Below are 17,055 nucleotides of genomic sequence, written 5' to 3' on the forward strand. Positions count from 1 at the left end.
TGGGTCCCACTCCCCCCACCTTACTAGTTTAAATCTTCCCAAGCAGTTCATTAAAATGTAAATCTCAACTTCTTTCAAGTCACATTTCTGAGGTAATTTAAGGTTTTAATAAAAAAGTGACATATCAGCTTAGACAATGCGTTAAAGGTGTTAGGTTATTCCAACCTTGAGCCAGACCACTTCTATTTCCAAAGTAGGCGTTCATTAAATGTCATATGGACTGACTGCCTACACAATGTGTGCGTTTTGAATAAAGTAGCATGTATCTGCAAATAAAAATCTGCAAATGCAAATTCACTCCATAGAATTGAAGTGGGAGATGGCACAGGGCTGGGTGATACTAGGCACACCGACACACAAGATGGTCGCTGGACCAAACTATGGAGATAAACAGCAGAGCAAATACAGACACAGCCTGGGGCCATCAGAATGCCAGTATAATGTATTCACAACCTAGTTGATTAGTTTAAGGCAGGTGGGGGAGAGAATAGACATGAGTAGCGTACACTGCCCGCCGAAGTGTCTGGGACCAGCCAGCACCTTTGACAGAAATGCTAACAGCTCTGTACAGACTCAATACAGAGTGCTAATAGCCAGGGCTACAGTAAAATTAACAAAGGCTGCACTGGAACTGACAATGACTGCACCAAAACGATCAATGATTCTGCAATGTTTACCATAAACAAACCATGTTAGAAAGACAACAATCTCATCACAAAATGTATAAAAGTATGTTGACATGTGCTCCGGGTTGAGAGAAGAATCGCAGCTGACCACTGTGCTGTTGGTGTCTTTCTCTCCCTGGAGCTCCGGTATTTCCTTGTACAATAAACTCTGTCGTTGAACCCTGACTCTGACTCTGAGGCTGTTGATTTCCCTCACAACAGACTTATATGTGTGTGCATGCATGTGAGGGAGAGTGTGTGTATATGTGTGGAAGAGAGGGAGAGTCTGTGTGTGCGTGAGTGTAACAGAGTATATGCCTGAGAGGGTGTGCACACACTCAAACTCTTTCACTCTCTCTCCCACACACACACAGAATAAGTCTATGGAGAAAATTTGTATTTGCAACCGTGGGTTGGTACCTGGGACTTTGATGTTGTGGCTATTACGGAACATGGGTAGAACAGGGACAGGATTGGCTGTTGCAGGTCCCAGGGTTTAAATGTTTTAGTAGGGTCAGAGGTGGGGGTAAAAGAGGGGGAGGTGTGGCATTGCTTGTCAAAGATAGTATTACAGCTGTGGAAAGGATGATGGATGAAGACTCGCCATCTGAGGTAGTTTGGGCTGAGGTTAGGAATAGGAAAGGTGAGCTCACCCTGTTAGGAGTTTTTTACAGGCCTCCTAATAGTCCTAGAAACGTAGAAGAAAGGATTGCGAGGATGATTCAAGAGAAGAGTGAAAGTAATAGGGTGGTTGTTATGGGGGCCTTTAACTTTCCTGATATTGATTGGGAAAGCTATAGTTCACGTTCGTTAGATGGGGCAGTGTTTGTCCAATGTGTGCAGGAGGGTTTCCTGACACAATATGTAGATAGGCCAACAAGAGGTGAGGCCATACTGGATTTGGTTCTGGGTAATGAACCAGGCCAGGTGTTAGAATTAGAGGTAGGTGAGCACTTTGGGGACAGTGACCACAATTCGGTGACTTTTACTCGAGTGATGGAGAGGGATAAGTGTGCACTACAGGGCAAGATTTATAGCTGGGGGCAGGTAAATTATGATGCGGTGAGGCATGACTTAGGATGTGTGGCTTGGAAAAGTAAGTTTCAAAGCAAGGGCGTAATTGATATGTGGAGCATGTTCAAGGAACAACTATTGAGTGTCCTTGATAAGTATGTACCTGTCAGGCAGGGAGGAAAGGGTCGTGTGAGGGAGCCGTGGTTTAATAAGGAATTGGAATCCCTTGTTAAATGGAAGAGGGCGGCCTATGTAAAAATGAGGCGTGAAGGGACAATTGGGGTGATTGAGAGTTATAAGGTAGCCAGGAAGGACCTGAAGAGAGAGCTAAGAGCAGCAAGGAGGGGACATGAAAGGTCCTTAGTTGGTAGGATTAGGGAAAACCCTAAGGCTTTCTGTAGGTATGTCAGGAATAAAAGAATGACTAGGGTAGGAATAGGTCCAGTCAAGGATAGTAGTGGGAAGTTGCGTGTGGAGGCTGAAGAGATTGGGGAGACACTGAATGAATACTTTTCGTCAGTATTCAATCAGGAACAGGACATTGTTGTCAATGTAAATACTGAGTCACAATTAAGTAGAATGGATGGCTTTGAGGTATGTAGAGAAGAGGTGTTGGAAATTATGGAAAGGGTGAAAATAGATAAGTCCCCTGGGCCTGATGGCATTTATCCTAGGATTCTCTGGGAAGCAAGGGAGGAGATTGCAGAGCCATTGGCCTTGATTTTTATGTCCTCGTTGTCTACAGGAGTAGTGCCAGAAGATTGGAGGCTAGCAAATGTGGTTCCCTTGTTCAAGAAGGGGAGTAGGGATAACCCTAGTAACTATAGGCCGGTGAGTCTCACTTCTGTTGTGGGCAAAATCTTAGAGAGAATTGTAAGGGATAGGATTTATGAACATCTGGATAGGAATAATGTGATCAAGGATAGTCAGCATGGTTTTGTGAAGGGTAGGTCGTGCCTCACAAACCTTATTGAATTCTTTGAGAAGGTGACTAAGGAGGTGGACGAGGGGAAAGCGGTAGATGTGGTGTATATGGATTTTAGTAAGGCGTTTGATAAGGTTCACCATGGTAGACTACTGCAAAAAATACGGAGGTATGGCATTGAGGGTGAGTTGGAGGCTTGGATTAGGAGTTGGCTGGCTGGAAGAAGACAGAGGGTAGTAGTTGATGGCAAAGGTACATCTTGGAGTGCCGTCACTAGCGGTGTTCCGCAAGGATCTGTTTTGGGACCATTGCTGTTTGTCATTTTTATAAATGACCTGGAGGAGGGGTTAGAAGGTTGGGTGAGCAAGTTTGCGGATATTACGAAAGTTGGAGGAGTTGTAGACAGTGAGGAAGGATGTGGCAGGTTACAGCGGGATATAGATAAGCTGCAGAACTGGGCAGAAAGGTGGCAAATGGAGTTCAATGTAGCTAAGTGTGAGGTGATTCACTTTGGTAAGAGTAACAAAAAGATGGGGTACTGGGCTAATGGTCGGATACTTGGTAGTGTGGATGAGCAGAGGGATCTCGGTATCCATGTACACAGATCTTTGAAAGTTGCCACCCAGGTAAATAGTGCGGTGAAGAAGGCATATGGCGTACTGGCTTTTATTGGTAGAGGAATTGAGTTCCGGAGTACTGAGGTCATGTTGCAGTTGTATAAGACTCTGGTGCGGCCGCATCTGGAGTATTGTGTGCAGTTTTGGTCACCATACTATAGGAAGGATGTGGAGGCACTGGAACGGGTGCAGAGGAGGTTTACCAGGATGTTGCCTGGTATGGTAGAAAGATCGTATGAGGAAAGGCGGAGGCACTTGGGGTTGTTTTCATTGGAGAAAAGAAGGTTTAGGGGTGACTTGATAGAGGTGTACAAGATGATTAGGGGTTTAGATAGGGTCGACAGTGAGAATCTTTTTCCACGTATGGAGTCAGCTATTACAAGGGGGCATAGCTTTAAATTAAGGGGGGGTAGGTATAGGACAGATGTTAGGGGTAGGTTCTTTACTCAGCGAGTCGTGAGTTCAAGGAATGCCCTGCCAGTAGCAGTGGTGGACTCTCCCTCATTATGGGCATTTAAGCGGGCATTGGATAGGCATATGGAGGATAGTGGGCTAGTGTAGGTTAGGTGGGCTTGGATCGGCGCAACATCGAGGGCCGAAGGGCCTGTACTGCGCTGTATTCTTCTATGTTCTATGTTCTATGTAAATACATTCTATTTTGTTGAAAACACACAATCCTGTGGGCAGTCAATCCATGTGACATTTTCTAAATTCCTACCAGTCTGACTCAAGGTGTCGAATACAGACAAACCCTGACCTCACACCCTTAATGCATTGTCTGAGCTGAGAAGTCACCCTTTTTTTAAAAACCTTAAGTTAAATTGGGATTGTGACTTCAAAGAAATTCTGGGGTTTACATATTAATGAATCGAAACTTGCAACCCATTCAAAGTGATTAAAAACTTAACAGCAATCTAAGTTTGTTGAATAATCGCATCACTTGTATTACAATAAATTCTGTGTCCTCTGATCCTGCCCCACTAGTTTCCTGAAGGTGCATCACTCCGAAATCTTGTAGTTTCAATTAAACCTGTTGGATTATAACCTGGTGTTGTGTGATTTTTAACTTTGTCCACTCCAGTCCATCACTGGCACCTCCACATCTTGAGGGTGGCAGTGTATTTGGCTAAAGTTAAAAATCACATAACACCAGGTGAGAGTCCAACAGGTTTATGTGGAAATACTAGCGGCGGTGTGTTCAGTGTAATTCACCCTCCAGTCCTGAGGGCGGCAGTGTGTTCAGTGTCATTCACTTTCCAGTCCTGAGGATGGCGGTGTGTTCAGTGTAATTCGCCCTCCAGTCCTGAGGGCGGCGATGTGTTCAGTGTAATTCACCCTCCCGTCTTGAAGGCAGTGGTGTGTTCAATGTAATTCACCCTCCAGTCCTCAGGGCATCGGTGTGTTCAGGGTAATTCACCCTCCAATCCTGAGGGTGGCGGTGTGTTGGATGTAATTGACCCTCCAGTCCTGAGGGCGGCAGTGTGTTCAGTGCAATTCACCCTCCAATCCTGAGGGCAGCGGTGTGTTGGATGTAATTCACCATCCAGTCCTGAGGGCAGCAGTGTGTTCAGTGTAATTCACCCTCCAGTCCTGAGGGTGGCGGTGTGTTGGATGTAATTTACTCTCCAGTCCTGAGGGCAGCAGTGTGTTCAGTGTAATTCACCCTCCAGTCCTGAGGGTGGCAGTGTGTTGGATGTAATTTACCCTCCAGTCCTGAGGGCGGCAGTGTGTTCAGTGTAATTCACCATCCAGTCCTGAATGTGGCGGTGTGTTTAGTGTAATTCACCCTCCAGTCCTGAGGGCGGCAGTGTGTTCAGTGTAATTCACCCTCCAGTCCTGAAGGCAGCGGTGTGTTCAGGGTAATTCACCCTCCAATCCTGAGGGTGGCAGTGTGTAGGATGTAATTTATACTCCAGTCCTGAGGGCGGCAGTGTGTTCAATGTAATTCACCCTCCGGTCCTGAGGGTGGCGGTGTGTTGGATGTAATTCACCATCCAGTCCTAAAGGCGGCGGTGTATTCAGTGTAATTCACCCTTCAGTCCTGAGGCAGCGGTATGTATAGTGTAATTTACCCTCCAGTCCTGAGAGTGGCAGTGTGTTCAGTATAATTCACCCTCCAATCTTGAGGGTGGCGGTCTGTTGGATGTAATATTCTCTCCAGTCCTGAGGACGGGAGTGTGTTCAGTGTAATTCATCCTCCAGTCCTGAGAGTGGCAGTGTGTTCAGTATAATTCACCCTCCAATCTTGAGGGTGGCGGTCTGTTAGATGTAATTTACTCTCCAGTCCTGAGGGCGGGAGTGTGTTCAGTGTAATTCACCCTCCAGTCCTGAGGGTAGCGGTGTGTTGGATGTAATTCACCATCCAGTCCTGAAGGCAGCGGTGTGTTCAGTGTAATTCACCCCCCAGTCCTGATGGTGGCGGTGTGTTCGGTGTAATTCACCCTCCAGTCCTGATGGTGGCGGTGTGTTCAGTGTAATTCACTCAGTCCTGAGGGCGACGGTGTGTTCAGTGTAATTCACCCTCCAGTCCTGATGGTGGCGGTGTGTTCGGTGTAATTCACCCTCCAGTCCTGATGGTGGCGGTGTGTTCAGTGTAATTCACTCAGTCCTGAGGGCGACGGTGTGTTCAGTGTAATTCACCCTCCAGTCCTGATGGTGGCGGTGTGTTCGGTGTAATTCACCCTCCAGTCCTGATGGTGGCGGTGTGTTCAGTGTAATTCACTCAGTCCTGAGGGCGACGGTGTGTTCAGTGTAATTCACCCTCCAGTCCTGATGGTGGCGGTGTGTTCGGTGTAATTCACCCTCCAGTCCTGATGGTGGCGGTGTGTTCGGTGTAATTCACCCTCCAGTCCTGATGGTGGCGGTGTGTTCAGTGTAATTCACCCTCCAGTCCTGATGGTGGCGGTGTGTTCAGTGTAATTCACTCTGAGTCCTGAAGGTGCCGCTCTCGCCCGGACAGCGCCCCCTGATGGTTGGAGGTCGGCTCTGCGCCCTCCTGCCGGCCGCGGCCTGAAGAAGCGGTTTTATTTCTCCGTCTCTCGGGCGCTGCTCGCTCGCCAGCTCCGACATGGCGATGCACAACAAGGCGCAGGCCCCACAGATTCCGGACACCCGGCGGGAATTGGCCGAGCTGGTCAAGAGGAAGCAGGAGCTGGCGGTACGTTAGTCTCGGATCGGGCGGGAAGCGGAGGCTGTGCTCGGGGCCGGGGAGGGCTCACGCAGGAAAGTCCGGGGAGAGCCCACGCAGGAAAGTCCGGGGAGAGCCTGGGCCTGGGATGGAGCAGAGGGCCAGGTCAGCGCCCGGAGGGCGGGGGGCGGGTTTGGGACTGAGCCGTGGGGGTGGCCATTGAGTCTGTCCTCCCCCCGGGGGTGGGGGTTTGGGACTGAGCCGTGGGGGTGGGGCAGGGGTGGCCATTGAGTCTGTCCTCCCCCCGGGGGTGGGGGTTTGGGAGCTGGGTCCCTGCCCTGTGCACACTCTGGGGTCTCACCCCCCCCCCCCCCCCGGGGATGGTCCTGTGTAACATTGGAGCGAGCTGCGGTGTGTCTGTGCAGTTCATGTCCCTCCTGTCAGACAGGCTCAGGCTCACCCTGTTGTTATGGTCATTACAGCGTGTGTGCTGTGTCCCAGCCTTGTCAACACCAGGGAACCACCACTTTCTCCACTCGGGCCTTAACACTGAGCTTTGTCTTTGTCGGCCAGAGTGGGAACTCCAGTGTCCTCCTCCAATGGGGTGGGCAGCTGGAATATTGGGATTGCAGACTCTGAAACACTGGTGCTATGTGACACGTGTGTCCCAAGTTTGGTTAATCTGCACCGGAGGGACTTTGGCAAAGGTTTTTTTCTTTGCAACAACTTTTACTCTCTATGGGTCTATGTAGCCCCTGCTGCATGTTTGCCATGACTGCCATAACTGGTGATGTGTGCGAGGTGGAAAATATGGGTTTGTAACAGTACCGAGTTGAGACAAAAGGTAAAGCTGTAAATACTTGGTATGAATTGTGATTAATAAATGTTGAATGAAAGAGACGAGACAGCATTGTGATGATTTGAGCAATGTGAGGCTCCTGTTGTACTTGTAGAATATGGCATTTGAGTATTTGTTCATTGACCATATTCACTCATGTGAAGTAGTTGAACTTCCTCTGGCATTACATCCAGATTCATTGCATTGATCGCTGTGGCTACTTACCTTTTGGCCTTACCTGGGAGACCTTTTGGCCTCTGGTGATACAGACCACCTCTCTCCTTTTCAATCTCCTCATCCAGAATGTCCTGTGCAGCATCTGAAAATCACAAAGCCTTCTTTCTCCTCTCTTGTACCTTTTTACCAGGTCAGAAGCTCTTCACCTATGACACTCAGCATTTGTTGCAACCCCAGCACAAGCATTGTGCATGCTTACTGCTGGCTGTCTGCTAATACATTCAACTAGTGTACAAAGTAATTAGCAGTGATTAGTTATATGTAGGGAAAATTGCAAGTAAACAAAGCACAAAGTTTAAGTTAAAGCAAAATATTACAGATGCTGCAAATCTGAAATAAACACAGAAAATGCTAGAGAAACTCAACAGGTCTGGCAGTATGTGTGGAGAGAGAAACAGAGTTAAAGGTTTGAGTCTGGTGTGACTTATTCTTTCTAAAGAAGAGTCCTATTGTACTCTGGTATTCTGTTTCTCTCCAAAGATGCTGCTAGACTTGTTGAGTTTCTCCAGCATTTTCTTTGCAACACAAAGTTTATAAATGCATTGCAAATGACAAATACTGGCTAATTGTACATCACAATCCCTGTGTCTGTTTTGGGAACTAACCAGCTTAGCTTCAAATGATGTGTATCCTGACAAAAAGTATTTATTCTTTGTCGTTGTTCTATAAATTTATTCTTTGTAAAACCATTTTCCATGATTATTTGAAATAAGCTGGTTGGAATACTTCACAGCAGACCATTTTACTTCCCCAGCTGTTTGATGAATATTTTTGTAACTACTTTTCGCAGGAGACTTTGGCAAACTTGGAACGTCAGATCTATGCTTTTGAAGGAAGTTATTTGGAAGATACACAGATGTATGGGAATATCATTCGTGGATGGGATCGTTACTTGACCAATCAAAAGTATGTGTCTCGATTTTGTGCATGGACCTGTCAAAATGACTCAGCCTACCACCACTTAATCAAATGTGCCAAAGCTTCAAGTTCAAGCTTGCATAAACTCACAGGCAACCTAGTATCATTTTTAAGTCTGCTTTTTGAAGTTTTACGAATGTAATGCTAAATGTCTGGAATGGTCATTTTGCTTATATAATATTTTTCAAACAAATGAAAAAAATTACGTTCAAGTTTAATTTTTTACTTTACTAGGCCAACTGTTGCACAGTGAACTTTCAGAAGTCTCAAACATGAAGCAGGCAGTTCTGTACATTAAAAAACCAAAATGAATTCATAAATGTTTCCAATAACCAGTTACCAAACATGTTCCTAAGTACATAACTGAGTTGTGATGGTCTTTGGATCAGTCTCTGATCCTTATCATGTTAACTTCCATCAAGCTGGTTGAGTACTTGGGACCACTAAGTCGGCTTTGTCAACTCTGACTGAAGGCCTGGGAGTGCGACTTCTGTTGTTGACCACCGTGCCCTGACTGTTTGTGCTGGTGTTCATTGTAAACGAGGATCAGTTGATTTTTTCCACAGCTTAACAATTGACAGGCACTGACAACTGAGCTGGCAGTCAAAGAATGACTATCGAGGGCACTGAGGGATAGAATTGTACCCAGACAATATTTAGCACCTTCATGAGAAGTTTGAAAATTGCTGCAGGAAAATCTTAGTTTCTTCTCAGGACGGTGCCTGTATCATGACTGAAAGTTACACACTTCGAAGGTTACTGACGCTAATTAGAGAGATGGTGTGAATCTAAATTTTTGAGAATGTTGGTCATAAAGTAATGGTAGCATTGTGCTCTGAATGTAGGACATTTTATAAGAAATAGTTTGGAGTACCAGTATGCTTCATGACAACATTTCGGGGAGTGTTTTGACTTGGCTTTATGGTTTGACTTGGAATAAATATGTTTGTAACTGGCAAAATCAATATTTTGTTCTCCCCGTATTTTCTTTAACTCATTTCATTCTGTGGAATCTACACTAGACAAAAGTGGACACCTTACTCCTGAAGGCCTGCCAATGCAAATAGTTACACAGTTGATGGAGGGGAACTCTTTCACATATCTCCTCCCTGTTAGGAGACACCTGGCTGGTTAAGGGAGCGATGATCATAGTATCAATACAAAGGAAGTTTGTATACTTAACTATTAAATGGTAAATTCCTTGGTATTAAATGGTAACCTGCCTGGTTATTGGTTTTCTGTGTTATGTTTCAGAAACACTAACAGTAAAAATGATAGAAGGAATAGGAAATTTAAAGAAGCAGAACGTCTCTTTAGCAAGTCATCCGTTACTTCAGTAGCAGTGAGTAAAATAAACTTGTACTTGATCATAAAATACATAATATTTGCAAATGCAATTTTATATTTAACAGTGATTTCACATTTGTTACAGGCAGTGAGTGCTTTAACTGGTGTCCAAGACCAAATGGTGGAAAAGCGTAAGTTTTAGAAATAAGTCCCCTTTCATGTTGATATAATACATACTTTTCCACTTGAAATTTGACTGAAAGTAGGTGTTGTACGAGGGTTTTCTGCTGTAAAGCATATGTTTGAGGAGGGGGGAGTGGGTTATGGGCTGGTTCCAGAAGAAGAGAGATGCTTTGATTAATGTTCTGTTGAATTAGTTCCACCGTTTAATGCATTAAACTGAACACATCTTTGACACCCTCAGATCTATTTGTTTTATTGTTTGCTATTATAAGTACTTTGTCAGTGAAATCAAAGCTATTGCAGTAAAATTGGGAACAATAAGAACTTAAAATAAGGTTAAAAACTTTGCCATGTCTTCAAAAAGCCAATAGTACAGTTCATTCAGCATGTTTCACAAAATGTTGGTATGGATTATTTTACACATGGAAGTAAGTTGGAAAGTGTATGGAGATATTTATGATGCTTTCAAAACAGAAGCATCTCAGCAACAATTTTTAACTGGAATAATTAACGAGCAGTATGCAATTGACTTTGCTTTTCTTACTTGATACTGGGGTGATTTGGGAATTGCACTGGTTTAAGCAAATCTGTTTTTTTCAAATTTGCATTTTGTGTGTGAATCACTTGATTAGGTGAACCGGGTAGTGGGACAGAAAGTGACAATTCTCCAGACTTCCAGAATCAGGAGAATGAACCCAACCAGGAGGACACTGAGGAACTGGATGGATCACATCTGCAAGGAGTGAAGCCTCAGAAAGCAGCCTCCTCCACGTCATCCAGCAGCCACCACGGGAGTCACAAGAAAAGGAAAAACAAAAACCGACACAGGTAATTTGTGCAACAGTAGTTCATGAAATTGCAAGATGAGTGGGGCAAGAGTGGAGGAGGCTTGTTTGGCTTGGTCCTTACAAAGCTACTTGATTGCATTCATGAAAGTAGAAGAACCACCTGTTAGTAAGAGTACGCATTTGAGTTAAATATGGCTTGACATTATTATACAAGGAACATTTTTTTGGCATATGTTTCTAGCACACTGCTCCTTGTACATTGACTGTGTGCTGTATACTACCCACTGCTCTATTGCATTTTAATGAAATTGGGGGTTTAACTCAACAAAGCTTAATTGTTTCCATGTAATAAATTGTTGAGAAAAAAATCATCGTTTTCAAGAAATTATAACTGTTAAGGTTAAAAATAACATTTCTGAATATATTTATTTCTCCATTTAGTTCATCAAATCGCCAGTGTTTCTCACTTTTTTTTTGTTTAAAAATATAATGTTCCAAATAGCTTGAGACTCTGAACTGGTGTGTTAACCTTTGTTACTTTCTTTCTTCTTCTATGCTGCCATCCAGCCCATCTGGCATGTTTGATTATGACTTTGAGTAAGTTTGCTTTCTATCAGTATATGTGCTGTGTTTTTCCCAGTATTCCCCTGTACTGTGAAATGTAGACTGTAGACATTTTTGGAAATACTTACTATCTTTTGCCACTAGCTGCTGTAAGTTTGGATATTTGCCAGTGTATGTTAGGGCCATGTAACTGGAATGTTTATGAAATGTTCTCAACAGCAGTCACAGTGCGACAACGCTTGTTACATTTTATATTAAATTTAGTTTCCAGGCAGAAGATATTGTTGATAGTGGTTTCTTCTATTGAGTAGAGTATCTGACCAAGCAAAGTACAGTCATCAGTGTAACTTCAGCTACGCTAGCTCTCATACACACAGCTATTCCGTCTTTCATCAGTAATGGAAAATGAGTACTGCAACAATCCATGGATTTGTAATAAATCTACAGTTATGAATTTCTGTGACAAGAGACCCTCAGTATGTTGTGTAAAGATGGAAAACAGGGGACCATGTTGTAAATTTACAAAGCAGATAGGACTTTAGAAATTGAAAATTCTCTCCAGGTTCTCAACAAACCCTACAGTCTCCTCTATTGTTTGAAGTACTTAATCTGAGGGGTTTGCACCATAATCAACATTTGAACCAAATTTAGCCAAAACTAATAAAGTGGAAATTTTCTTTCTCCATTGACAATAAGTGAAATGTAATCATGTTGACCCATTTCTTGATGGATATCTGTTCACAGTCAATGATCTGGCTGAAAATTAACTTGCCTTAAAGGTAAAATGGCCTTTAAAGAATCTATAGAATTACAGAATTGTTTCGGAGCCATTGCGTCTGCACCTGCTGTCCTAATGCACATTATGGCTTAGTGCTGTTTTCCTGCCTTAGTTTCGTAGCCCTGCACTTTTCTTTGTATTCACATAAGCATCCAATGCAGTCTTCAATGTCTCAATTGAACCTGTCTCCACCACACATCCAGAGAGTACATTCCAAATTCAGACTAGTCACTGTTTGGAAAAGATTCTTCTTGTAGCACGTTTGCTTCTTCTGTGTTTTTCTTTAAATCTGTGCTTTCTCATTTGCAATCCCTTTGTGAGTGGGATTAGCTTCATGATATCTACTGTCCTTAACACTCATGGTTTTGAAAACAGCTATCACATCTCCTTTTAGCTGTTCTCTGATCTTTCCTCATAACATTGCTTATGTACATTCGCATCAAGGTCTCTCTGCTCCTGCACACCATTTAGTGTAGAACACAATTTTTATACTGTCTGTCCGTGCTCTTTTTACCAAAATGTATTATCGCTCGTAACTCTGCAATGAGCTTCAAGTGCCACCTATTTATCCAGTTCACCAACTTGTCAATGTCCTTTTGAAGCATTAAATTGTCCCCCACAGTTTACAAATGTTCCAAGTTTTAGATCATCTGCAAACTTTTATATTATCCCCATCAGACCATGGGCTAGATTGGTAATTTTTCTTGGGAAAAGTGATGGGTCCCACACTTATCCCTGGAGGAGCACTATTTCAAACCTTTTTCCAGCCCGAAAAGTATTCATTACACGTTGCAATTTGTCTCTTATCACTCAGTCACCTTTCCATCCAACGTGCTACTGTTCCTTTTATTCCATAAACTCGATTTGTGTAGTATTGCATCAGATACCTTTTGGAAGTCTGCTTACACCACATCAACAGCAGTATCCTCACTCATTCTCTGTTACCTCTACAAAAACTACAGCAATTTATTTAAACTTTGATTTAAATCCATGGTGCTTCTCCATTATTCACAAGTGCTTACCTATGTAACCATTAATTTTATTCCAAAATAGTGGTGGCGGGAAAACCTCAGGAAACAAAGTTAAATTGATTGCTTTATAATTTCTGAGCTTATTCTTAAAAAAAAAACTTTCTTAAGCAAGATTGTAATGCTTGGAATTCTTTAGGCATCTGGCACCACTCTTGAGTCCAAAGACTGAAGAAATATAACAGTGCCTTCACAGTTTCCACTCTCACTTCCTTCTGTATCCTTGGAAACATCTCATCTGGTCTCAGTGTCTTATCAACTTTAATTACAGACTATTCAGTGCCAACTCCATATCAGGTTTGAACTCTTCTAGTGACTAAATATCCTCCTCTGTCACCATAGCCTGGGTAGCTTTGCTTTCTCAGTAAAGACAGATGCAAGATATTCATTTAATTGCTCAGCCATGTCCCTGCTTCCATATGTAAATCCTGTGTTGTCCATAATAATCCCTACTCCTCCTTTTACTTTTATGTGCCTGCAGAAGCCTTTCAGATTTCCTTTGTTAGGTGTCTGGATTTGTTTGCCCTATCTGTCCCTTTTGAGGGAATTTCCTTAAATGTACCTGATCTATTTTGTCCTTGAAGGTAGTCCATTGTTCAGTTGGATTTCCCTGCCAGCCTTTGGCTCCAGTTTATCTGGCCCAGCTCTGTTGTTGCCCAGTTGAAGTCCCCTCTCCCCCAGTTAATTATTATTCTTCTGGTTTGTTCATTGTTCTTTTCTACCATCATCTTAACTTTTATGAAATTGCAATCACTGTCCTAATGATGTTCTGCCACTGACACTTGATTTACTTGGCTCACCTCAACCAGGTCAACCAGTGCCTCCTTTCTTGTTGAATTGTGTACGTAGTGCTGTAGAAAAGTCTCCTGAATGCAATCTAGGAATGCTTGCCCTCCCTGCTATTAACACCACCATTTTCAGTTTACTTTCGGATGATTGAAATCAACCATTATACCCATAGTTTGCATTCTGTAATTTCCTTTTAGATTTGTTCCTCCACATTCTTCAAACCATTTGGTGTTCTATCAACTACATAAAGAGCTGTAATTACACCTTTTATGTTGTTCAGTTCTAGCCATAGGTGATTCTCTTCCCATCATAAATATTTTTTATTCATTCACGGGATGAGGGCGTTGGTTGCTAGGCAGCATTTATTACCCACCCTAATTGCCCAGAGGGCAGTTAAGAGCTGACCACATTGCTGTAGGTCTGGAGTTGCATGTAGGCCAGACCAGGTAAGGATGACAGTTTCCTTCCCTAATGGACAATGGTGAACCAGATGGGTTTTTCTGACAATCGACAATGGATTCATGGTCATCATTAGGTTCTAATTCCAGATATTTATTGAATTCTGCCATCTGCTGTGGCGGGATTTGAACCCCTGTCCCCAGAACGTTACCTGGATTAATAGTCCAGTAACAGTACCCTTAGGCCATCACCTCCCTAATGATATCACCCCTTTCCTCCTTATCTTTCCCTGCTTCCTGATGTTAAGTTTTTTTCCTGTCGTATAAGTTATAAGAAGGAGAGCAACTCTTTTATCAAACCCAGAGGAGTACTTAGGCTTGTTAGTTGGTTCAGGCATGGTAACATTTTCTCTTCATGTTGGATATCATAAATATTAATATGGAAAACAGCCACTTTGAAATGTTTTTCAGCATCAGTTTCTAAAAGGATCCTTTTAGTCTTGCTAAGTATGGGGATAGTTTTAGTAGAGGGGAGTATGGGGGATAGTTTTATTGGAAGGGAGTATGGGGTAGTTTTAGTGGAGGGGAGTTTTTGCTCTTTGTGGGATTGCTGGAATTTATTGCCCATGTTGAATTGTCCTGAAGAAAGTGGCCTTGAGTCAACTTCTAAGTATGTTGCTGTTTATGTGCTGTAGATGTTCCTAAAGTACCATTAGTTTGGGAAATAAAGCAACCAGTTGCAGAAAGCTGACTACTTAACGCCCATTTACTTAGACAAGACCAGGAAATAAATTCCTGAAGCTAAAGGGATTTGTTGCTATGTGCTCCTGTTGTATATCAATAAATGGTAAGTGTTGTAACTTTAAAGGAGATGGTGCTGCTTTCTAAAGTTTAATGCTTCTGTTTAATTACAGGATTGATATCAAGTTGAATAAAAAACCAAGAACTGTGAGTATAACTTATACTTTATTGCTGTACTCCTTGCAATATTGTAAAATAACAGTGGAATTAGTGAAGCTGGTGTAGATGTTGAAGCATAATAATTGATTGTTATGGTGGTAATTTAAGATAAGGAGCTAATCCAAAATGCTCCTGTGGTGGAGAGACCAGGCATTTTGATATGTTAAGCAGAAAAATTTCTTTGATATGGAAAACTTCTTTGCAACAGGTCTCTATGGCTAGCAGAGAGAGCTCTGTGTTCTATGGAGTTGGTGAGTTGAAGACCTCTCTCTCTGGATGGGAAGAGTAATGTTGAAATTCAGTGTGTTGTCCTTTGTCTGAACTGCATTGGAGAAAGTATTGAATGCTGTTCTGCACGTGTTGTTAAAATATGTTAGGATAATAAATTTTATACCAAGCTGTATATTGCATGTGAGTTGATATTCACCTGTATACAGGTGAATAAAATGTAAGTAGGATCTGGATAGAAAGAACCTAATTCAGACTAGATTTAGTAAGATAAAGTATCTAATTATAAAATTAATCGTCAGATTAGTGATATAACCAATATATATTGACTGTTCTACATTCAAATTTGAATTTCAGTGTTTTTGTCAATGCTTCAATGTAAAATTGTTTGGGCCTTAATTCCTTGCTTATTTATTTGGTCTAAACTTAAGTACCTTGTTGCAACACCTAGACAATACTTTGATCTTTGATTTAATTTTACTTTTATTATTTACAAAGGATTATTGAAGAATCTTTTGACCGTTGCAGTTGTTATGATCCGGGTTTGAAGAACATGGACATACAGCAGCATTGAAAGCATTTTGCTCCAGAAGTTCGCAGTCATTTTTTTAGAAGAACCAATACAACAACAAAGCAGCTGTGCTTGATCCTGATGTTTGAGGCCACCTTGCATCTTCACATGCTGCATTTGATCTGTGTTCAACTGAATGTTGCTATATGGTTAAAGTCCAATAGTTATTTGTACAAGTACAGCACGCACTGGGTTTTATAATCAATTTAAACTGTCATGGGGATGGGGGGTGGTATTAATTGGTCACTTTTAAGACTATTGTGACTCACTCTGACCATTTGATCTTACCAGTGGCATTACATGAGATTATATTCTACATAAAATGTGAAGTGTTTTTGATTTGGTATAATTCAGTTTTAAATCTCTTGTTGGAAGTTCCTAAAATGCTAGTCATGTCATCACTATTTCAGTTTTTGAGTACGTTTGGCAGGTTTTTTTTCTTTTAAACTTGTCTTGAACTTCATTTAAAGTGTTTTTTTCTGTGTTGGATTGTGTCTTAACTGATCTGATATGCAGGCAGATGCACTTGTTTGGTATAAAAACCTTGTGCACCTCTGAGAGAAAGTGACAGAGAAAATATCAAAAGGCTTTCATCTCCAGGTATTTCTAAATGGACTCAATGGAGTTAGTTTTAATGGCAACATGTGGTTTTATTTTTTGAACCCATTATATTTTGTTGTGCTTTCAATATTGTATGTATAAATACTACCTTTTAATTTGTACAATTATGACTTTTTGTTTTTTTGGACAAATGGCTTTATTATTTTTTTTAAGAGGAAAAAATGGGTTTGTGACCATTTTGTATTAAAAAAAAAGTTAAATATAATTAGTTGTTTGTAGAATTATTGCACACCAACTTGTAAACAAAAACACTAACATGATCTCAGCCTGAGGTACATATGACGTTTATGACAATGTGAAATCTCATACTTCAGCAAGCCTGAAGTTTCACTAGTTTACCTAATCTAAAAGTTCAGTCTGTCTAACCTTGTGTGCTCTCTAGAACTAGTCAGCCTTTGCACAATGTCTGCATCCTAACTTCTTGAATTTGGAGGTCAGGCATTTCATTCAGAGTGGTGAATGTAACTTGAGTAATGATTTAGTGAGTAGGAAAGAAGCTCAGGGTTTTTAGCTGAAACT

The 17,055-nt window shown here is 42.1% G+C and overlaps 1 protein-coding gene across 2 annotated transcripts; it reads left to right on the forward strand.

Annotated features, from left to right (window-relative positions):
- Window positions 1-6,210: 6,210 nt before the first annotated feature.
- On the forward strand, window positions 6,211-16,741 carry meaf6 (MYST/Esa1-associated factor 6). Of its 2 annotated transcripts, XM_087976902.1 has the most exons (8): window positions 6,211-6,378; window positions 8,214-8,329; window positions 9,596-9,683; window positions 9,774-9,819; window positions 10,444-10,639; window positions 11,167-11,196; window positions 15,071-15,104; window positions 15,843-16,741. In XM_087976902.1, the coding sequence occupies exons 1-8, from the start codon at window positions 6,289-6,291 to the stop codon at window positions 15,849-15,851; spliced, it is 609 nt and encodes a 202-aa protein (XP_087833028.1). In that variant the 5' UTR covers window positions 6,211-6,288; the 3' UTR covers window positions 15,852-16,741. The 2 variants fall into 2 exon arrangements, with proteins under 2 accessions (XP_087833028.1, XP_087833029.1); XM_087976903.1 differs by lacking the exon at window positions 11,167-11,196 and having other exon boundaries at window positions 6,213-6,378.
- The last annotated feature ends 314 nt before the right edge of the window (window positions 16,742-17,055 follow it).

This window comes from Chiloscyllium plagiosum, unplaced genomic scaffold (assembly GCF_037043375.1).
Source record: "Chiloscyllium plagiosum isolate Xiang-an unplaced genomic scaffold, Cpla_swu_hap1 HiC_scaffold_30, whole genome shotgun sequence".
Classification (NCBI taxonomy): Eukaryota; Metazoa; Chordata; class Chondrichthyes; order Orectolobiformes; family Hemiscylliidae; genus Chiloscyllium; species Chiloscyllium plagiosum.